General features: G+C 36.4%; 4 protein-coding genes across 10 annotated transcripts; 1 reads left to right on the top strand and 3 right to left on the bottom strand.

The window, feature by feature from the left end:
* The first annotated feature begins 56 nt into the window (after window positions 1–56).
* LOC106657691 (26S proteasome non-ATPase regulatory subunit 4) lies at window positions 57–2,299 on the top strand. The gene is made up of 6 exons (XM_014379323.2): window positions 57–164; window positions 612–752; window positions 824–935; window positions 1,011–1,385; window positions 1,479–1,770; window positions 1,853–2,299. The coding sequence occupies exons 1-6, from the start codon at window positions 139–141 to the stop codon at window positions 2,050–2,052; spliced, it is 1,146 nt and encodes a 381-aa protein (XP_014234809.1). The 5' UTR covers window positions 57–138; the 3' UTR covers window positions 2,053–2,299.
* A 417-nt stretch (window positions 2,300–2,716) lies between these two features.
* LOC106657693 (HIG1 domain family member 2A, mitochondrial) lies at window positions 2,717–4,285 on the bottom strand. Its single transcript, XM_014379324.2, has 2 exons — window positions 3,891–4,285; window positions 2,717–3,229 (listed from the first exon to the last, which is right to left on the bottom strand). The coding sequence occupies exons 1-2, from the start codon at window positions 4,021–4,023 to the stop codon at window positions 2,997–2,999; spliced, it is 366 nt and encodes a 121-aa protein (XP_014234810.1). The 5' UTR covers window positions 4,024–4,285; the 3' UTR covers window positions 2,717–2,996.
* A 180-nt stretch (window positions 4,286–4,465) lies between these two features.
* On the bottom strand, window positions 4,466–9,938 carry LOC106657690 (ATP-dependent RNA helicase p62-like). Of its 2 annotated transcripts, XM_014379321.2 has the most exons (7): window positions 9,838–9,937; window positions 9,552–9,673; window positions 7,669–8,826; window positions 7,311–7,489; window positions 7,122–7,181; window positions 5,462–5,698; window positions 4,466–5,386 (listed from the first exon to the last, which is right to left on the bottom strand). In XM_014379321.2, coding segments are annotated over exons 2-7 (1,731 nt in total). In that variant the 5' UTR covers window positions 9,554–9,673; window positions 9,838–9,937; the 3' UTR covers window positions 4,466–5,291. The 2 variants fall into 2 exon arrangements, with proteins under 2 accessions (XP_014234807.1, XP_014234808.1); XM_014379322.2 differs by lacking the exons at window positions 4,466–5,386; window positions 5,462–5,698 and adding an exon at window positions 6,119–6,446 and having other exon boundaries at window positions 9,838–9,938.
* Window positions 9,939–11,890: 1,952 nt separating this feature from the next.
* On the bottom strand, window positions 11,891–22,824 carry LOC106657703 (DEAD-box ATP-dependent RNA helicase 20-like). 6 transcript variants are annotated; one of them, XM_014379347.2, is made up of 4 exons: window positions 22,685–22,824; window positions 22,199–22,506; window positions 20,082–20,565; window positions 11,891–20,009 (listed from the first exon to the last, which is right to left on the bottom strand). In XM_014379347.2, the coding sequence occupies exons 2-4, from the start codon at window positions 22,228–22,230 to the stop codon at window positions 18,240–18,242; spliced, it is 2,286 nt and encodes a 761-aa protein (XP_014234833.1). In that variant the 5' UTR covers window positions 22,231–22,506; window positions 22,685–22,824; the 3' UTR covers window positions 11,891–18,239. The 6 variants fall into 6 exon arrangements, with proteins under 6 accessions (XP_014234833.1, XP_014234832.1, XP_014234835.1 ...); XM_014379346.2 differs by having other exon boundaries at window positions 20,082–20,571; window positions 22,685–22,823; XM_014379349.2 differs by lacking the exon at window positions 22,199–22,506 and having other exon boundaries at window positions 20,082–20,571; window positions 22,685–22,823.
* Between the last annotated feature and the right edge of the window lie 7 nt (window positions 22,825–22,831).

The raw sequence follows: 22,831 nt of genomic DNA, 5'->3' as shown, positions 1-22,831 counted from the left end.
CGTGTTGCTTGTGGACTGTGGTCGGAAAGATGAAACACGGACGGCGGAACAGAGCTAAACTGAAACGCCAAATGAGAGACCGTCATTAAAGTTCAAGTCAGTACTGTCGATCAGTGAATCTTATTATAGTCGTCCAAAATGGTGCTCGAAAGTACTATGATATGGTAAATAATGTGTTTTTTGTACAAATCTGTCATTCGGTTAATGTTATTAATGCGTAAAAAATAAAAGACTTCATGTCCCAACTGCAAATTTAGCAAAAATGTTCAATCAGTGTCTCGGTTACGTTACAAGAAGCTCTTGTATTTTGATTCCATACACAGTGACATAGCAAAGTTGAAGATGAAAACTCTTTGTTTGATAATATGAAATGTTGGAATCAATACAAATGTGTTAACTCATTTCAAGAATTGCCAATACTTTCAATTTACTAACTTAAAGTTTTTTATTATTCTTAAGAAAACTGATCTGAAATTATAACCTCTGGATTTGTTCTTGCTTATTATGTATTGGCTTAAATTATTCAAAAATACGATACTTTTAGAATTGGAAGCACTTATGTTTTGATTGTATTATTGAAAAGCTTTTAATTAATTGTTTTATTTGTTCAGTGTCGACAACAGCGACTACATGAGAAATGGAGATTTTATGCCTACTAGACTTCAAGCTCAACAAGATGCTATTAATTTAGTGTGCCACTCAAAATCTCGTGCAAATCCTGAAAATAATGTTGGCCTGATTACACTTGCAAAGTAAGATTATTTATTAATTTCTTCATAACATTTATATTGAACTGATTCTTATTGTAACCAAAAAATTTTAGTGTGGAAGTCTTGGCCACATTGACTAGTGACGTAGGGCGTATTTTGTCAAAACTTCATCAAGTACAGCCCAATGGAAATCTTTCTCTTATTACTGGAATAAGAATTGCACATGTAAGACAAATATTTGAGTTATCTCTTTAATCCTTACTTGTAGTTATTACACAACATTTTACCATATGATTACAGTTAGCCTTAAAACATCGTCAAGGAAAAAATCATAAAATGAGAATTGTTGCTTTTATTGGTAGTCCAATACAAATAGATGAGAAAGAAGCTGTTAAATTAGCTAAGCGTCTAAAAAAAGAAAAAGTCAATGTTGACATTATCAGCTTTGGAGAAGAAGCAATTAACAATGACGTTTTAACTGCCTTTATTAATGCACTCAATGGAAAAGATGGAACAAGCAGTCATCTTGTCACAATACCTCCTGGACCTCATTTATCTGATGCTCTTATTTCTTCCCCAATCATTCAAGGAGAAGATGGATTGGGTGGAGCTGGTATGAGTGGTGCTGCTTTTGAATTTGGAGTGGATCCCAATGAAGATCCAGAGCTTGCTTTAGTAAGTATCATATATATCAATTCAATTAAGTTTAAAATAATTTAAACAATTTCCTAAAACCCTTTAAATTATATATATTTTCTTTAATTTAAGGCTCTACGCGTATCCATGGAAGAACAAAGGCAAAGACAAGAAGATGAAGCAAGAAAAGCTCAAAATCCTGAGGCTCCAGCATCTGGAACAGAAACAACTGAAGCTAACAGAGAAATTCCCACTGAAGAAGCAATGCTCAAGCGTGCTCTTGCAATGTCTATGGAAGGAACTGAGGAAACTGCTGCTCCTGTTGAAACTGTTGCTCCTACCTCAGCTAGTATTCCAGACTTTTCTAATATGACAGAAGAAGAGCAAATTGCTTTTGCGATGCAAATGTCCATGCAAGAGCAACGTGAGTATTTATAAGCATGACAATAATTCTTTTGACAATTAATTTTTCATACTTGAATTTTTAATTGCATATTTCATTCAAGAATTCGAAGAAGCAACACCTAAAGAAGAGCCAATGGAAGTAGAAGAAGACTATGCAACTGTTATGGCAGATACTGAATTTTTACAATCTGTACTAGAAAATTTGCCTGGTGTAGATCCTCAATCCGAAGCGGTGCGTCAAGCTATGGGGGCGTTGAATAAAGAAAAAGAAAAGGAAAAGGATAAGGACCAAAAAAAATGAACTTTGATTAAGATGTTTATTATGAAAAACATAGAAACCTTATTGCTTGTTTAATTTTAAAAATACATATAATTAAAATAATTTGTACTGAAACTTATGACGTCGATGCTTAAGAGTTTACCAATTTTTAATTATACTTTTTCATTCATAAACAACTGTAATAATCTTTAAACAGTTTCTTGACAGTCAACAAGTAAAATTCAAAATTAAAAAGCTGATGAAATTCATAAAATAAACTATGAAGATTTCTTTAAATATCAATAAATTTTTATTTTGGAAGCTCTAATTTGGTTTTCTAATTTCAATATTTTTGAATTTATGATGTTACCCTACAGACAGAAAATGATTATCTTACTGGTTTCCAAAGGCAAAAAAGAATTATTTTGTGAATAAGTAATCTACATCTTGATTCTATGAAATGTGTTTTTTTTTCTATAAATATGTTTCATGTATCATAAATTTTAATGATCAATTTTTAGAAGAAAAAGTCGAATTATTGGTAAAATTATACTAGAAAATTGTTCAAATAGTTGAGAATCTTGATCTGTTAATCTTTCCAGTTAGAAACTAGCTTGTGTTATTAGAACTATCATTTAATATTGATTTATTCTCCTCACGATCTCATGTATGGTAAGTATTGGTTAAAATAAAAGGGAGTAATACCTTTCACTTTGTAAAAATAATTTTTTATTATAAGAACATACATATTTTTCTATGAGAACCGATCGGTATTTACATATACAAAACTGTATCTACAAAATCAATAAATTGAGTATACAATGCTTGATGCTGCGTCAGAAAAAAAGTGCAGTTAAAACTTTGGTATAATAAAATTTGCGCACCCTATGTTAGCTATAGAAATAATAAGACGCCTATCATAGGCGCGTCAACATTGAGCTCAAGATCGTCGCTAGTGTACAAAAGTCATCGAATTTATCTCGTGATTACTTGGCATTTTGTTGAGCAGCAAGCTGTGCTTTTGGGTCGCCTTTTTCGATGAGATCTTTCCAGGACCTTTTGCCAGGTGGCATCGAATATAGGATACCTCCCACAGCGGCGACAACTGTAAACATCTGTCCAGCCACACGAAGTCTCATGAATTTTTGTTGACGTTGCGAATCACCTTTAACAAAACTGGCCAGGCCGTAGGTCAGAGCACCCACAGTAAAGAGCGTACCTGAGACAATCAACATTAACTGTATTTTATTCGTTATTAATTGTTTCAGTTATTGTCGTATAAATTTCTCGTCAAAACCATAAAATAAATTTTTCTTTCTGATTATATGCAGACGAATATTCGAATCGTGCAAAACGTAAAAAGGTAATTTTTTACTCCCTATAAATCTGTGAAACGACTGCGACCAATAATTGAAAATTTTGAAAAAATATATTTATTAATATTTATATTTAAAAACAAAACTTGATCGTTAAAATACAAATCATGAACTAGAGTTTTCTGAACAAGATAGCAAAAATTTGAACATTTAGCTTTTGAGCTGTTTAAATTGTGAAAGAAGGGTAAAGCAGAACGCCGATTGGTTCAGCTCTTTAAAAATGGCCGCTCGTGCTTAACCATAACAATAGCAGAATAAACGAAATAGCTTTACAAAAACCATACTCCAAATGATTTTTTATAACTGAAACTAATGAAAATGAAAACATATATGAATTTTTCCAGGTGCAAAACTTGTAAAAAATATTTGGAACTTGGAAATTTTACACTTATTACTTAATAACATGCAATGTCTTATGGCAGTGTAAACAAGTTTACTCGAATGTTCATGAGTGAATCGACAACACGTTGTCATCATTTGAGCTTTAGTGACGGAAAAACTCACCAATTGGGACCAGTGGATTTTCTTTTGATTTTCTGATAAATTTGTCAAAACCGCTTTCTCTGTCAATAACCTCGCCCATATCTTCGCGCAATTTGACCCAGTCCAGACCAGTTGGTTTTTCTATGTCCGCCATTATTTAAAAAGTAATTTTTCAGACTAAATACAATCGAATTGAGCAGTAGACAGCTAACTAAAGATGGAACGTCTTAAAAGTCAGCTGGCAAAGACGCAGATGACCGGATAGGGTGCTTCACTACATAGCTATGAGTGTCAAGCAAGACTTCCCTCGATCTTTGCGCAGTATGGGTACGCGCAGATAACCTAGAATTGACGAGTCAAGTTATTGAAACATCTCTCTATACAATACAACATTCATGTTACACAGATGCTTCATGCGCATGATGTGCATCAGTTTAGTTTCAAATTCTTAATTTCTCAAAAATCAAAATTCGTAAGTTTTTCACATGCATAGGCGACAGAGATTGTCAGTCAATTTAAGATCTCTAAAAAAGAGGATAAGATAATAAGGGATGTTGACAATATATTTTGTAGGTCAATAAAGTATGCTATTTGTATTACGGTGATTATTTTTTTATTTATTTTCTCTTTTGGTTACCCTGTTATGTTTACAGGTATAACATAAATGTGTATATAAGATGTGCAATGTATATATTTTCGACGATGCACACATTAATTGTAGACAAATACTAATAAAAAACGAAAACTAACATAATATACCGGTAATACAATTCATCTAGGATGATATATGAAAAGTTCACTAAATGTTGAATGTGAAGTGAATATGAGTAAAAATTGAGAGAACAAATATTTAAGCTCTATCTACCAGATATTGGAATGATACTGCAATGCTATTTATAGATATCAAGGTTCATACGTCGTAATTTGCCGCTTACAACCGAAATACATAATCATTTCAAATATTTGTACTTGAAAGGTTTAACTTTTCAACATCGTAATTTATAAAACACGACCAATATCGACGTTGCAATTAACATTGCACGATTGAGAATGATTCTCAAAATTTTTACAAAAGAAAAGAAACTATTAATCAACATAATCCATTACGCTTTGTCTATATAATCCGATGGTAGTTGCAAATAATAGCCAGGCATCGTCTATTTCAAATGGATTCATGATTTTCCTGGTTCAACAACGTAAAATTGACAAAACAACTAAAAAGCGTACTAGAACGAATTACGTTCCAATAATTTGAATTTATCTAATAAATTGAGTTTAAAATTATCTTATATAATAACAAGCATAATGGATGGGGATTCATCTTCAAATCACAGATTAAGATTAAAAATTATTAAATTTGTGTCCCCATCCGTTCGGCTTTTGCTCAGTTTTGTCGAACTGAGCATTTACACTAGTGGATAATCAACTGTAGTTGTTGTATCCACCTCTGTTATCAAAACGTTTGTGTGAGCCAGAGAAGTTCTCACGGCCTCTGTTTCCACCATATCCCCAACGATCTGAAAGTTGACATAGATTGATGAGTTTTAAATAAAAAAAACTAAGGATCATCATTTCAAAAATAAAATACTTACTGCGTCCTCCAAAACCACCTCCTTTAGCTGCTAGTTCTGTCAATTTAGGATTGACAATTTGATTTGCTTCTTTCAAAACATTTATAAGATCTTTAGCTTGTCTTCCATTTTGTGGTGTAAAGAAGGCGTAACTGGTGCCTGAACTAGAACAACGTCCTGTTCTTCCTATTCGGTGAATGTAGTCTTCAGAGGAGTTGGGGTAATCAAAGTTTATGACGTATCTAACATCATCAACGTCTAAAAGTAAAAATTTAATTAATAATAGTTCGATATATTTCGAGTCCTACCGCAGTGCACCATGTACCATTAGTACAATTTTCATTCATGTTCTATACATTGATTTAATTCATATGCAGCTTATTATTCAAAACTCAAATGTTAATAATATATCAATACAAAAAAAGAAAAAAATAAAAAATAGAATTATATTGGTAATCAAAAAATTGTAAAAAAATGAATAAATTATATAATAATCTAGCAGAAAGAATTCATTACTAGTAAAAAAAAGTTATAGAATTGAATACAGGCAGCTGCATAAAACAAAAATACAAACCATGAATGGTAGAATTATGCACATCCTTTTCCCATACATCCCCACGAGTAGCGATAATAGCTAAATCAAATGATTGTTGTCTCGCGATCGTTGAGACCATTGGCTATGGAGTGTGAGGTGTTAAGCAAAAACCAGCAGCCAACGTTCCAAGATGATAATAACCTGAGCACCACCTCCTACTCGTTTTGTATTTATACGCGCATAATTTTTAAGTTGTGGTACGCAGGCTGTACGCAGAGGCACATTTAGTACACAATTGGCACCATGGAAGGGTGCCTGCGTGTACTTTGTCTATATATTTCAATATATAGCCTTTCAAGTGCACAGAAATTGAGTGAGCCATTTATTTTTCACGTCGGTTCAATAATATCCTCATAATTCATAAATTATCTGTTCACCGCACACTCATCAAAATCTGTGCTTTATGTGCCTCTGAAACAAAAGACAACCAGACTGATCAACATAAGGTGTATGATGCCCTTGTTGGAATTGTTCCTTAGTAATAAATACTACTCCGTATTCAGAATTCTCAAACTTATTTGCACAATCTCTAGTATTATTAAAAGAACAATTAAGAATATACTTCAAGTCTTAATCCAAAACTGTCAATTACTACTACAATATAATTTACTGTTCAATGCTATTGTTATTGACTTTAATGTAGTTTATAAGTTGAAACGTTATCAAGTATTGTATAACAACTTCAACTTGTGAGATTTATATTTTTAACTGGAGCAAAAAAAATTCGAAAAACAAAAAAATAAAATAAAAAAATATATATAAATGTAAAAAGTCTTGTGCCAAGATTGAGAAAATCACCACAAATACGAAAACAGTAATGAAATTACTCAGCTACTTGGATTGGTTTCAGTCGTTAAGTCAGTCACAATCAGAACCGTCGCAGCTCCAAAACGACAAAAACCTACCATAATAGACAGCTTAAAACAATGTTCCAAGATCCAAAGGCTAGGCATCCTTTCATATAACCAGTCTGTGCTACATCGCCACCCATCTCTACTACACCCTATTCTAAATGACTCCGCGGTTGAATAACGCTTTCTCACGATTCGCTTCGTGTGTTCCGAGTAATAAATAACAATTACATACCTAATCCACGGGCAGCAACGTCTGTTGCTACAAGTATGGATCCTTTTCTGTTTCTGAATTCTGTAAAATAAAAATATTAATATAACAATTTGAAATTACTGAAGTAAAGTTTTACACAGGTGATGTTCTGTGGTATTTTTCTCAGGTTAATGCAAGTAATATTTAGTCAATGTTAAATATTCAACCAACCTCTTAAAACATAGTCACGTTCTTGTTGTGATTTGTCACCATGCATACATACAGCAGGCCATCCATAACGGCGAATATTTCTTGTGATATCTTCAACCTTCTTCTTTGTTTCAACAAAGATAATGGTCTTTCCACCCTCATCATTTACTTTTCCAATTTCTTGAAGCAAAGTTCCCAGTCTGTAAGAAAGTCAGATGTTTATCATGCAATTCTAAATTATGTAATATTCAAGAATATATTAAGATATTATCAGTTCTTCTTAGAGGTAATGTGGTTTATAATCACAACTATCATATACATGGATCATCCTTTAGAAAAAAAAATAAATAATATTCTTAGAAATTAAATTTCAACTCACTTTGCTTCTTTTTCATGCTCCTGGCAGACATCAATAATCTGAAGAATATTATGGTTGGCAGCCAACGATAATGATCCAATATTGAGTTGAGTGTATTCAACGAGATATTCTTCAGCAAGCATTCTTACTTCCTTGGGCCAAGTAGCGGACCACATAAGAACTTGTCTGTCTGGCCTAATTTGCTCAATGATTTTTCTAATTTGGGGCTCGAAACCCATATCCAACATGCGATCAGCTTCATCAAGAACGAGGTACGTGCATCTTCTCAGATTGGTAGTGCCTCGCTCAAGGAAGTCAATAAGACGACCAGGAGTAGCAATACAGATTTCAACTCCGCGTTCAAGATCACGGGCCTGGGGTCCTTTTGGTGCACCTCCATAAAGACAAGTATTACGGACATAGGAGAGAGAGCCAAAATCATTGGCTACAGTTTGGATTTGCTGAGCAAGCTCACGAGTTGGGGCAAGGACAAGAGCAATAGGGCCTTCACCACGGCTAAGGGGTGCTTGGCTATTGATATGGACAATAGCTGGAAGAATGTAAGCAAGGGTCTTGCCAGATCCAGTTTGAGCAATGCCTACCATGTTTTTGCCTGACATGGCAATTGGCCAACCTTGAGCTTGAATAGGGGTAGGCTCAGTGTAACCCATTCTGCGGATACCTTCATGGACATAATCAGGGAAGTTTCCTTCCTCAAAGTAGCGGATTGGGTTGGGAACTTTCTCGCCACGCAGGGTGATTTTGTGCTGATCACGATATTCTTGAACCTCTGATGGATGACGGTTGGCAACATTTGGGTGAGGTACATAGAAATCTTTCTTGAATGGGCGCAGGTCTTCGTAGTCCCAGTTGGGCTTGCGAAGATTATTACCAGCGTTGTTGGCGTTGTTGCTTCCCATGCGCATGCCACCGCCGCTGCGTCCTCCGGGTCCACCACTGCGGCCTCCAGGGCCACTTGGGCGGCTTCCCATCGGTCCACCTCGGCTACCACCGGCACCACCTTGATAGCGGGTGCCTTGACGTCCGAAGACGCGTTGGGGTCCACCCCCAGTACCGCGTCCTCCGCGACCGGCGCCATCACCACCACTGCTACCAGCAGCTCGGCTGCTACCTCCACCGTACGCCGCCGCGCTTCCACCAGTGCTGTTGGAGAAAGTCCTGTAAGAAATTCATAACCAATTCATGAGCACGTGCTTTGATGTAGCATGATTCATTATATAGATTTTTACGGATTAGAAAGTTCGACACATACTCGGTTCAAGTATGTGAACGAATGCACATGGCGAAGTAAGATATAACCCAACATTCTGACTAAACGAAAGCTGGGTAATACCGTACTTCGTTTTACGTCTTATAACCGATAGCCCAGAATTCTTATGTAACTTCCGAGCCAAAGGTTGATTTATTGTTAAATTGTGTCGTGAACATTGAGAATGAAGGATCCAGACATTAAAACGTGTGGACACCGAAGGCAAAAGCTCACCGTTTAATATACCTCTTACAAGCATTCATGCTCCATCGATGTACAAAATGGAGTCATGCCAAAATAAGAGGCCTCGAACTTCATGGGCAAGTCCCTTGAAATTATCAGATACGAACACCACGTGTTGTTGATCGAGTAAAAAAATGCACGTTTTCAACGTGACTAACTGTATTAGTTAAAGAATAGAGAAATACGAACGAGAAACCGTTTTCTTGACTCGGCCGTACGACGCTATATTGAGAACGACGAACGAGCGAGAATCAAGATGGCGGTCGTACGAGTACGACCGTTAGAAATATTGCTATCACACACTTCATTCGCGCTTATTCGTAAAACTACGCTTGTGCGATTGTTAATATTAGTTTAGTTGTTAGTTAAAAAGAGTTGTCATATTACTTACATGATTATTCGGTTGTTGAATTGATTTTTCTTGTTCAGCTAACAAAGACCCCTGTTTCCGTCCGAAATCAGCTACTTTTATGATGACGAGCTGATTGTTAATGAATTTTTCAGCGGCGATTTCTGTTGAATAAACAAATGTCGATCGTCTTTAACAAATGTGGATGAACGAGCAAAAACGTTGCTGGAACGTTTTCGAGCGTTATATATGTATCGATTTGTTCGGGCAGCAGCAGCTGCAGGCACAAATCAATAGTGTAGAGAGAGCACTAGAGGAGAGAACTTACCCGTGCCGCGGCTGAGAACGGAAAGATGTAAATTCCTGGGTAATGCCAGAGACTAGCGCTCGCTCGTAGCTCGCAGTTCTCTCTTTCCCCTTCCAGAGGTGACGAGGCGAGAGCTTCGTTAACGCCTACTTTGCTACGACGCGAGTCAAATCGATGCAGCAGGACGACGTGCGCGCGCGTTTCCTTCGAGAACGAGTGGCGGCGTCTGCGCGCTAGCTCGAACTCGCTGGGGCAGTGTCGACTGCGCGCGACTTCAAACCCGCTTAAACTTTACGCTGCAATCCGAAGATACGATTTTCAACGATGCCTTTGAATGTTTAAACAAACGAATCAGCGCATACGTAATAGTGAACATTTCCTCTTGCTATCGGTTTTCTTCGCAACAACAACGCGATCTAGATGTGTCATCGGCATTTTCCGTGTTTCTAAGCCATTTAAATATCAGTCTCGTTCCTCGGGTTGTGATTCTAGTTTTAAGGGGGCTTTCTCTTCTCGTCGATACTCTCGTGCGCGGACCGAGACGCAGCGAGAGCGACGTCATACGGACGCGGATTTGACTAGTCGAGTACAGAGCTGCCCATGGAAACGAACGTCACATCCGGTGCACACAACATCTGGTTGTCGGGCGGTGGAGTTGCGCAGTCCCCACCTTTATGCCTATGCACCTCTCGGGAGCAAATTTAAAAGGCCCGTGTCAATGTGAGGAGCATAATTCACCCACACACTTATGCCCGCTGCTTATATTTGCAATGTAGGTGATACCTTCGTAGCAAGCATTTTTTGGACTTGTACATTCTCTGCGCTCGCGACCTGAATAATGCTCGCCTCTGCACGGTGTCGTGCGTTACATTTCTTTGCGAATGCTCTACGACGGCATATGATGATAATGATGATGAGGATGATACTTACTTGTGCATCAAAGTCGATAGATCTGCGAACTACTTTCATGCGTGGAAGTGGAACGTGTTTTTTTTTTGGGACTTGGGATATGAAATGATCGAGTCGTATTTTTTTAATTGCAATGTATTTATTTTTTATTTCTATTCATAATACTGTATAACATACAAGAAATGCACTTTAGTGAAACCTACAGAAGAAGATTATTTGAATGTCGATCAGTATCTGACACGTTTTGTCTTTCTTTCCTTTTGTTTTTAACTTTATATTAATAAATAATTGTAGCAATCGCTAATCGTTATTTCTCCTTGTGATTCAATATTATTATTCAAAACGTTTCAATTTTGCCCCCTTCATTCGACTATCTTCCTATTCACTATGCTGGAAATCATCATACAAGATTTTCTCCCATTATTCTTTCATATATTCTAATAATTTTGTAATTTTTCGCTATTTCCTCCATTATTTTATTTCCTCCTTATAATTTTGAGAAAACAAAAAAAACATATATAACAATAAAATCAAAACTCTTTCGTTGGCGAGGTTCTCTTCCTTGTCATACGTTATAAAATATAGTATTACTCATCGAAATAATGTAAACTGTCATTCTTCTCAGTGCGACGGAGAGATTAAAAATTAAATAAAGAAATTGTCGACGATGCCGTATGCATCGGTTCATACGAGCAACTATTGAAAATTCGTTTTGCATTGTACACAACGTTAACAGCTTCTCATTCGGTGAGGATTTTACCAATTTTGCCCCATCTTTCGTGGCATCGGTTCGTCCCTGCGAGCTCATCATTTTACATTAATTTTTCTTTCATACGTAATTAGTTTTTAATACAATCAGTCGTTAATGTTGACGACACGTAGACGACAAAAAATTTATTAATATGCTCGTAGCAACAAACACTTTGTATTATTTTTGTTTACATCTGGAAAACTATTTGTAAAATCACCACTCGGTATAGGCGGTACATCTTGCTGTTATTTATTTTTTATAGGTGCACATCGTGTTCGCACGTCTGTGAAAATTTGTCTTTTCGCTTATTTTTACTAAACTAGTTATCAAATATACAAACATATATCATTATGGGCCCATCAAGTCTGCTCGATTTACACGATATTATATTCATCATTCATCGTCATTTTTTTCAATATTAATTCTCCTTTAGTAATATTCGTTTAAAATACATTATTCGTTAATATCACTGTTTCCGTTTGTTTTCAAAAACCCCTTTTCAACAACAAGTTTGATTGAATGATTGAGCAATCGCTCGAGCAAAGAGAACATAATTCAGAAATCATTATCATAAAAGCCTCTCTCTCTTTTTGTTTTTACTTTAGAGAAAAATCGCTCGTGATTTGTTGAGTCCTACGTTTTTTTCAATTTTCAACAAATGAAAAAAAGTCAATTTCGCGTTCACGGGTCGTTATAACTCAAGTCTAACATAAACATAAACGAGCATAAAGGGCGGTAGTTATTATAGGTAAGTAAGAAAATAATCGATACGATACTCAAGTAACGGGACTATTTGCCATATTGTTATCATAGATAAATTTTGACTAGAATCTGGTGACGTTGTCTTTCACCTTTTCCGCGAAAAAATGACAGGCAACTTTCAGATTTCCGCTGATTTTTCAATGACAGCGGAGATTACGCAGTTTCTGGTAGATTTTATTTAAAGCAAAATGTAGACTTATTTTCGACGAACGAGATTTGGATCACAAATTTTATGCACTTAAAATTAAAAATAAAACAAAAATAAAATGTTATATTCTCTAATAAGTGTAATGATGACTTTAAAAAACGATGCAGCAGCGAGGGTGAACGGTCATATTTTGTATTCCATGGATATTATGATATACATTTGTAAACCCTGTGTACCTTAACTATCCTCAATAACGAGGCAATTATTAGTTTTTTTATGTAATGACTTCATTGCGACTTTAAACTTTAACGCGCTCACGTCGAGATAAATTAAAATCCGTAGTTACTCTTTTCTTTTTGGAACTAATTAATAATTCTTTTTTATTTAAAGAGCTCGGCTCGAGAATATAAAAAATATACATATTATAGGCAATATACAAACTCATTACGCTATCGAACTTTGAGGAAAGAAACACAGTTTCTTTATTTTTCATATGCAAATATTATGATGTCCGTCGTGGACGGCTTTAAATTTATCGTCTCGATTATCCAACAATAATCGCGAATTTATTTTTTTTAATCCCATGAAAACACAATTTTTCACGATATTTCTTTACTTTTTTGATTAAACTAATACACAGTTGCATGAGCAAACATGAACTTTCATGCATTTACGCATGAACGATAAATTAGTGAAATAGAGATTCAGTCTTCCATGATTTTTGTTTCCCCCTCGCGTTATCCCGATAACAAATATATATCTATTACAATTTTTTTAAATCTTTGTACATTGAAACTGTACGTTTACGATGTACAGACATTCGTAGGGACTTGAGAAAAATATATTCAAACTAACGGGCTTACGGCTTTTGACCTTGTATATGAATGCAAGGACACCGATTGTCCAATTACAATATTCACCGTAAATACCAAAAATTATCGAGTACGGTCGAAAAAGATAAATAAATAACATTTCCACTGAAGCACTTTTTTTCTTTTCCATTTTAAACAAGAACACGTGTATGGAATCTTGTCGTTGTGACTGAATAACAAATAGTAATTGATGTGCCTTTCACGTGCAGTTATCTCGATACCGCATTAAAGTTAACTAAATTATCACATCGGGTATTACTTTTTTTCTTTAAAAAGGCAATGACCGTCTCGCTTTAAGCTTCAAGGCGTATTAGGCGAGAGGTAAAAAGAATATTTAGCTAGTTACACGCACGCAAGCGCGGTTCCTTCAACGATGCGTATGTAATGGGAATACACTAACGTTGTTGAGAGCAAAATAAAAAGATTATCATTAGATTAATTATGACTCCGTTTCGAACAAAAACTAAAGAGAGAGGAACGTGTTTCATACCTTTTTTTTGGTACAATTATATTTTATAATACGATGAAAACGCTGTGACCTGTTCGTCACAGCTCTCACGTGTGTAAGCGCGTTCCGCAAGCGAACGCAAATATTCATTCATTTATTTATTAATTTTTTGGCTACTTCATCATTCATTAAAATTTGTCTCGTTAATTCCCATATACTATTATCCAAGTTTTTTATTCCATTACAATTACTTTAATTATCGTGTAGAGCGAATTCGATTGGCCTCTTTTGTAATTTTTAAATATCTCATTGTTGATGTTTTTTTATCTTTTTTATTACCTTTGGAACTTAGGTAGTTAGTTGCGTTTCGCGCGCACAGCATCGGCGCTGTATGCTTCACACATTTCTCTTCTATACTTGTATAATTGTTTATCTTAATATTAGCACACGATACATCAATCTTCGAGAGCGAGAGAGATTTTTTCATTTTCCAATTTCTCGCAATTCTTTAATCATTACAATATAATATAAACACATAACTTGCCACAATGACACCATTGCACCTGATTCTTTATTCATCGAATGGGGTGGGTAAAGTTATTGTTCAGTATTCATTTTTCAAATATAAATAAATATTTTAAGCGTCGAAATATGTGTTACTTTTTATTTCACTTCAAGTATGTATTTGTCAATTTGATATATTACTATATAAAACGATGAAAAGAACGACGAGACGCGCGAATAATGTAATTTTACACACATCGTTTTCCTATATAAGCTTATTACGAACGCGATTCACGATAGAAATGCGACAGACTCCGTGCTGGAGTCATCGCTTTGGGTTCTTATTTTTTAATAACGTTATACGTCGATACATATCACAGAACTACGCGCGCATCCCAGCACTGGCGTATATAATTTTTTTCAACTATATCAACAGCTTCACATTTTCTCCGTAATGCAAAAAAATCATTCGCTTGATTTTTTAACAGGTAAATACGCGAGCTGACAATAATTCGAAATCAACATATAATAGGAACTTTCATGAGAAAGAAGAATAATTAATTGGCTATTATTTGCGGGATGCGAGCAAATGTGCGCGGTAGCCTCCAGTTTTTCTTTTACCAAAAAGTATAAACATGACGTACTTATAATGGCTTTGACGATTCACAAGCTCTGTGCGTTTTTTCATTAAAAAAAATACTGAATTCCTCACCAAGTGATGAACGTACAAAATAAAAACAACAAAAAAAGTAACAAACCGGAGGCTCGCTCAAGAAGTATTACGAAGACTATCAAACTTTTCTTCGTTTCTCACTATACACATGATATAGCCCCGAAATCTCATTTTTTCGCTTTGCATTTATTCAAATATATAAATATAATCGTTATCAATCGTGAACTCGTTATGATCATTATTTAGCTCGCAATAAAAATATGCGACACGCGCAACGCATTATATAGTTTTAGTCTACATATAGTTTCTCACACTTTCTTTTCGATTTTTCTTTCATTTGTATTAAATATAATAAAAAAAAAAATAAACGAATAACGGAAGATTAAACATTATCATTCTTATTTAACGGTTAAACGATACAGAGGAAAACCTATTAGATGCAATACGGCGCATTCTCTTGGAGATTATACTTCGTTACCTTGTCTCATTCATGTACGATGTAGTGATTAGGCACAGATAACAAAAACAAACGATTTTTTTAAACTTAAAGACGTGAAGTTAATATAATGAATACTACACACGGGTACGCTTACGAAGGTTCTCTATACAATAATCCAATATTTTTCGCAAAATTTCACATCGCAAAAAACGTAGTAATAATATCGATATTTACTTTTCGGCTCTATACACGAGAATATTATATACGACTTTACTGAACGCATTTTCTTTTCCAACATTTTCAGCTTTATTACTCATCGCAAAAGTAGCGAGTGTACAAAAAATATATATATACTTGGACATTCACGTGATATCCATTTTCGCTTTATTCAGTGTGATTCATCAGTTTGAAAATTTTTTTATGCGATAAAAGACTTTAAAAATCCTTAAGTACAATTTCACACTGTTACTTAATTTTTTGTTGCAGTTGTCAAGTATACATATATAAATATAAATTCAGATTGTGATTGATCTGCAGGAAAATTTGACAGTCATTGATAGCTCGCATCAATGTTTAAATATTTACAAAAATTATATACTTATTTTCAATACATATGTACAGCGATCGCTGCTACTGCGACTAGAAATTTGTTTATCAAGAGAATCACAGCGTTCGATCCTCGTGGATGCGTATATTATATATCTCGCGAAAAATCTACTTTATTTATCTTTAATTTATTCAATGTTTTCTTTTCACTGACATTACAAAACATCAACAAAAAAAATTGAGACAAACGAAATATCATGGTTAACACTTCGTCCATTATTTTAAGTTATTATATCTTCTCTCGAACATCGTTCTTGTTTTTCAACTTTGAAACTACAATAACAATCGATTATTCTGCGATATATAGAAAAATAAAATACCAAAGACTCGGTCAACGCACCGAGCTCCGGTAAATGCACAGCCATATTCGACTACGCGATCGATTAATGCTTATTTTCCAGTCTTTTTCCACGGTTGAACTACTCGCCGAAGTAGTAATTACAGTCTCAGTTACGCAAAATACACAGCACATGCCGTGGCTCGAAAATCGATCATCGCGCATGCAAGTTTTATTATCATTTCAACTAATATTCGTCCAGCGCCTTAATAATAATGGTTTGCTCTTTATCAATGAACGATGTTTTATGGAAGATCAAAATCATTTCTCGTGCTTTCCTTTCTCTTAAGATTTAAATGACATTTTTCGCTGCGTAGCATTTATTCGCCGTTTTGTATTACTACATTGTTATTCGTTTCGCGGAGTATTATAATAAATAAAAAAAATAACATTCGTCGCACACTTAGCGTGCCCTATCTTTTGTTTACTTTTATACATATGAAGCTTAGAAAGATCGAATCCCGCTCGAATACGTTTATTTGACTTTTTTTAAAGTGGCATACCCTAACATAACATTCACCTTCGTAAAGCGTTTTCGTACCCTACATCGCTCGTTTTGCTTGTTTATATTTCTTATCGTCGGAAGAAAAAGTTGCTTCGTTCGCGTACTTTAAACGTGTATGTGAGAAAAAGTACAGCGACGCGTTTCTTATGTATACGTTCGGCATTTTGCAGTATTACAGTAGTACGACCAAGCAAGAACCTAATGTTTTTATACGTGTATAACGTTTATATGTACTCAACTGCTTGAGTTTAGTGATTGGCGTCACATTACTTATTTTTTTCTCTTTAGTTACGATTATTTCGTTTTTTTGTCGAATAAAATAATTGGATTTATATCGTGCGCTATTATTGTAAATCTCTCTCGTTTTGTCGACAATTGTATACTTTGTGTATATAAAGAGCATTACCTATTTTGTCCCTTTATTATACATTCAACAGATATATATTAATATCGTTAAATAATAATTAAATTATAAATCATTAGAAATTCTATAACCCCCATTCCCCTTCTATATGTTTCGTGCATTTCAGAAAAGCATACAGATAGTACACATAGTTTTTTTGTAAGAATTTTCTTTGCTTTGTTGCTGTCTCGTACCAATCGCAAAAAATTGATTATTCCACTATCGATTACCACGAAAATGACCAAGTGTTTTACGAGATTATGCACTTACTTAATTGGTCACAATGAATATTGGTTTTATCGATATTAATATACCATAGTGTATGCAGATATATGAGGTACATTTATCATATAATTATGGATGTACCACCACTAACTAGATCTCTACTTTCAGACTTCACTGGAATGTGCTTAGTAAAATAACCGAATATTTTCGTTCCGATTTAAAATACTATCACGATATTTTATAATTTATTGTGAATCAATGATTTATCGACTTATTATTCTTATATCCTAAAAAAATTTCATGCTAAATATTATCAGCATCTCTTTGGACATAATTTTGAATTCTTTCGTTAATAAACAAATACGTCCAATGTAGGATAATTAAGATCAACGGTCGTGTCAAGGACGCGACGGAGGATACATTTACTAGTGTATTTTTAGCATCATTCCAGAAAAGTACGATAGTAAAGAAAGAATTATTTAAGAACGTTAATATATCGTTTCTTAACACGAGAACAATAATAAATTTGGTGATACAAAGAGAACACAGCGCATTTGTTTATGAACTGTGCTTTTAGACGTCGCAAAACAAAAAATGAAATATTCAATAATAGTAATAACTATAACTAGTTTACGTAGTAATAATATAAACCAAAAATGAATAAATTTATGAAGCTTTGCCTCTTGGACTATACCTTAAAAATTCGAGGTTTCAAATTACCCAAGTTTTTTAGTGCCCATTGCAACAACAAAGTAGTATTACTAGAGTGATATAGAGAGTGCGATAAAGCAAGTAGAAGAAAAATCGCTGTTAAAAGAATCCATTAGTTTGGGCAGAGTAATCACTGTTGTACCGGAGTTGGTGGGTATGGATAACCATACGGCGGTACAGCCTGGAACTGTCCATAACTCATGGCTGACTGATAGGCGCAAGGGTTGGCCGTAGTTGGTGGTCTGTTTGTCTGGAAGAACTTGTTGTTGACAATACTCTGAAGAGTTGAGTCAGTTGCAGCTGCAGCAGCAGCTGAGGGCATCATGAAGGCTTGAGGGATGGAATACATTCCCTGCTGTTGTTGTTGAGCTTGCTGTTGCTGGGTTTGAGTGTGCTGAGGTTGAATCGTAGCTGAGTTCGATTGTTGCCTCGGTTGACCATAATTGGTAGATGGTCGATTGCCATAACGACTGCCTTGTTGGTAGCTGTTGTTACTACCAGCATAGCCTTGATAACGTTGCTGTTGCATTCCATTATTTTGTTGACCATAACCATTCTGCTGAAGCCCATTGGCGTTGGATTGATAGCTATTTTGGTAGCCTCCATTATTCTGACGATGTTGCTGAGGTTGATAACCATTGCCTTGAGGTGACTGATATCCATTTTGATTGCGGTTGTTGTAGTTATTTTGCTGACGCATCATTGGTGGACGCCCATTGTTCATATGCTGTTGCTGACCCATTTTGTTGGGGTTAAAATTATTTTGCCAGCCATTTTGCTGCTGTGATGGGCTTCCGCGACGATTGTTGCGTGGACTACCGTTCATCTGATCTTTGTTATTATGATGTACGGGCATACGGTTGTTGGGACCGTTCCATCGTTGACGACCTTTGTTGAATTGGCCGCGTTGGGTATTTGCCATCTCTGCAAGTTTAGGATTAATTGGCTGACCAGCTTCTTCAAGAACGGACATAAGATCTTTGGCTTGCCGACTATTTCCAGGCGTGAAGAAAGCGTAACTTGTACCGGAACTTTGACAACGTCCAGTACGTCCGATTCTGTGAACGTAGTCTTCGCTACTATTGGGATAATCGAAATTAACGACATACTTCACATCCTCGACATCAAGACCACGAGCAGCTACATCAGTAGCAACGAGGATTTGAGTTTTTCCACTACGGAATTCATTGAGAACATAGTCGCGCTCTGGTTGAGATTTATCACCGTGAATAGCAATCGCGTGCCAGCCGAGACGTTTAATCACTTTGGTGATGTCATCAACTTTTTTCTTAGTTTCAACAAAGATGATAGTTTTGTTGCCTTGATCACATCGCAGATCTCTTAAAAGAGTGGCTAATTTTCCTTCTTTCTCATGTTCTTGGCAAACATCTATGATTTGGCGGATGTTATGATTTGCTGCGAGACTTAAAGAGCCAATATTAATTTGAATGTAATCATTAAGAAAATCTTCAGCTAAAGCTTGCACTTCCTTTGGCCAGGTAGCCGACCACATAAGAACTTGTCTGTCTGGCCTAATCTGCTCAATGATTTTCCTAATTTGGGGTTCAAAACCCATATCCAACATGCGATCAGCTTCATCGAGTACAAGGTAAGTACATCTTCGCAGATTGGTAGTTCCTCGTTCAAGGAAATCAATCAATCGACCAGGAGTAGCAATGCAGATTTCAACACCACGCTCAAGATCACGAGCTTGAGGTCCTTTGGGAGAACCACCAAAAATGCAAGTATTACGAATGCACGACGCTGAACCAAAATCCCGAGCAACACTTTGAATTTGTTGAGCAAGCTCCCGAGTTGGTGCAAGGACAAGAACAATGGGTCCATCTCCTCGGCTTAAACGAGGCTGATTATTAATATGAACAGTAGCTGGAAGCATATACTGTAAAAAAATTACAATTTAATTATCATATTGTAGAAATCAATTATCTAAAATATCAAAAAAAGTACATACAGCTAGAGTCTTTCCAGATCCAGTTTGAGCAATGCCAACCATGTCTCGTCCACTTAGAGCAATTGGCCAGCCTTGAGATTGAATAGCAGTAGGCTCTGCAAATCCTTGTTTCCTGATTTCATTCATGACATAATCAGGAAAGTTACTTTCCTCAAATGTCTGAATTGGGAAAGGGGTGTTGTTGCCTTTAACTGTAATTTCTTTACCAGCATTGAACTGGTTTACTTGATCCATTGTACGGCACAAGATATTTTGGTGAGGCACGTATAAATCCTTGGTAAAAATAGGCAACGCCATGATTTCCCAATTTGGTTTTTTCAACAAATCACCAGGAGTTTTCTTTTGATTTTTCTTATTTTTATTGATAAAATCAATTTGTTGCTGCTGTTGTTGATGTTGCTGATGTTGTTGAGTTTGATGTTGGGTGTTCCAGTACATACCTCCACCTCCTTTACGATTTCCAAAGTCTCTGTTTCCTCTGGGTCTGAAACTTTCATTTATGAAATCAAATGTTTTTTTTTAATTAAAACCCTTTTAAGTGGATTTTAATTTATTATAAATGAATTAAAAATTAAATTAAATAGGAATTTCACAACCCTTCTAATAGCCACATACATTTGCAGGGAAATGTACTCCGAAGCTAAAATTATGCTTAAAATCGTTTGGATTTATCATAATTTTTATATTAATATTATAATGTAGATATTAGTAAGTCCATTCGGCACTGACAGAAGCGCATTCACATTAAAAATTGGGTCGGCTTTTAAAAGCTCAGTAGATAATTAGGAATCTGCAATTCATTCTATTATCAATACAGTGCCAGGTAATTTCTAATTATTATATTCATCGGCGCGATCGTGTCAGATGTTATACATGCAAGAGCGACTAACAGGGTCGCCCATTTTCATGTGAAAATAATGCAGACAAAAGCTGGCAACCATGCAATAGCCACGTACGAACGCACACGTCCATTGTCCGAATAATATACGTATGTATATATGATGGGATGACGAGACTTTAGCTAAAATTCGAACACGTATTGCGGACGTTTTTCGCGAACAACTTATATTAATGCACGACCGTCATATTGCACCGTTGTTTTGCAAGCTTGAAAAATAGAACCAACCTCCAGTACATAGTATTATCTGCAGTAAAAATTTCCGCTGCCATTGCCATAATGTATTCTTTTTCTTGTAGTAATAAAAAATTGAAGTTTAGGATATGATAGCCACGTTCGATTTTCGAGTTATAGCTTGCGCACAGCACACAGCTTATAACTCTACTAGCAGCAGTGAAATTCCCTGCTTACTGTCTGGCCATATATCCCAGAAATATATTCTCTCTTTCTCTCTCTCTCTCGTTCTGTCTTTGCTAAGTTAACAAAATGGCCGAGGCTGTTTATATATATACACACACTCACACATTTGCGAGTGCTGTACGCGCGGCCCGCGGCGACAGCTATGTATATACAGCAATATACACTTATATGTACAAGGCATCTCCCCGAGTCCCCTCACACAGATCCGCCTGCTGTAATATATGTTTAATCATCGCGGAATAGCAGCGGCTGCGAAAGCGGAGAGCTTGAATGTGTGTGCGTGTATGTGTGAGCGCGATTTTTTTTGTGTGCAGTGCTGCTGCTGCTACGCCGATGCTCAAAGAGTTGTCCCGGCTGGCAGCGATTCGAGCTTGTATACATGTATACATCGGCCCCACTATTTAAGCTCTGAAATGCAACGTCGAGAGGAGAGAGAGAGAAAGAGAGAAACGCATCGGCTAAAACTAGACTATAGGTTGGGGGCCAAACTCTACGAGAGGTGGAAACCCGACTAGTCTCGCACTAATACATAAACACATTCGCACACACAGTCACACACATGCGCGCGCCTTTCATAGTGTGTACATAACGCGAATATATACAAGCTACGTGCATGTATATAAAAGCCGCCATATTATCGATTTTCCAACGCTTGACCGCACATACACACGGACTCACATGCACAAGCCCGACCCGTTTTGGCTTTTGCGGGCGAAAATGAAAAAAAGGATAATCTCATGCACCACGCAAAATGAGAAAGACGAGGAAACGTTCTAACAAGAATTGTGTCGGTACTCACGAAGTCTGATTGGCGTAACCACCGCTGTACATTCTGATAATGGCAGCTGGTAATAGGCTAAATCACTGCAAGGATCTAGCAAATTTCTCGCCTCGTTTCTCGCTGCCTTTGCACGAGCTGTGTTCGTCTCACGACGCCTGACGACCCTTTATGATTTCTCCTACACACAGAGGCTCTGAGCTAGTCTCAACGGTTGAGTCACTCGCTTCGATGAACGATGCGTGTCGTGCTCGTACTGCCTGCCTAAATGCTTCTCTAATCTGGGACTGCCCTTCGCTGCTGCTGGTGCGATCGTAGAACGACCAAACCTTTGATGGACAGGCCAAAAGAACAGGTGTGTGTGACTTTGTCGAGTCTCGGACGAGGCGATCGTTCGCATGTGTGTACTGATACGATTTGAGGTGCTCGGAACTCGGGGGGAACGATGATGGCTCGAGAGGAAGATGGGGCAATGAAAATCGATTGCACGTTAAAAAAGAGACTTACCTTCGAGACCCGGTGCAGAGTGAGCGCGAATTGGCTTGCAGGCGCTCGAGGAGAGTACGGAGCGACGGAAACAAGCAGCTGACACGGACTTCCGTTGGAGCCTAGCTGAGATACAGGGAGGCTACGGCGAGCTCGAGAACCTTGCAA

Source organism: Trichogramma pretiosum, unplaced genomic scaffold, assembly GCF_000599845.2.
Source record: "Trichogramma pretiosum strain Unisexual culture from Peru unplaced genomic scaffold, Tpre_2.0 scaffold71, whole genome shotgun sequence".
In the NCBI taxonomy this organism is placed as follows: Eukaryota; Metazoa; Arthropoda; class Insecta; order Hymenoptera; family Trichogrammatidae; genus Trichogramma; species Trichogramma pretiosum.
This window is presented reverse-complemented; position numbering and strand designations above follow the sequence as displayed.

Bases quoted from the DNA above. Each gene is read 5' to 3' on its own strand.
- LOC106657690 (XM_014379321.2), bottom strand. The intron at 7,490-7,668 runs GTGAGTTGAAAT...ACTTTCTTACAG, and splicing joins GAGCATGAAAAAGAAGCAAA to ACTGGGAACTTTGCTTCAAG. The intron at 5,699-7,121 runs GTATGTAATTGT...TTTTACTTTTAG, and splicing joins CGTTGCTGCCCGTGGATTAG to ACGTTGATGATGTTAGATAC.
- LOC106657703 (XM_014379344.2), bottom strand. From the start codon at position 21,257: ATGGCAATGGCAGCGGAAATTTTTACTGCAGATAATACTATGTACTGG. The intron at 20,572-21,207 runs GTTGGTTCTATT...CATAAATGAAAG, and splicing joins GATAATACTATGTACTGGAG to TTTCAGACCCAGAGGAAACA. The intron at 20,010-20,081 runs GTATGTACTTTT...ATTTTTTTACAG, and splicing joins GATCTGGAAAGACTCTAGCT to TATATGCTTCCAGCTACTGT.
- LOC106657693 (XM_014379324.2), bottom strand. From the start codon at position 4,023: ATGGCGGACATAGAAAAACCAACTGGTCTGGACTGGGTCAAATTGCGC. The intron at 3,230-3,890 runs GTGAGTTTTTCC...TGATTGTCTCAG, and splicing joins AAATCCACTGGTCCCAATTG to GTACGCTCTTTACTGTGGGT.
- LOC106657691 (XM_014379323.2), top strand. From the start codon at position 139: ATGGTGCTCGAAAGTACTATGATATG. The intron at 165-611 runs GTAAATAATGTG...TTATTTGTTCAG, and splicing joins CTCGAAAGTACTATGATATG to TGTCGACAACAGCGACTACA. The intron at 1,386-1,478 runs GTAAGTATCATA...CTTTAATTTAAG, and splicing joins AAGATCCAGAGCTTGCTTTA to GCTCTACGCGTATCCATGGA.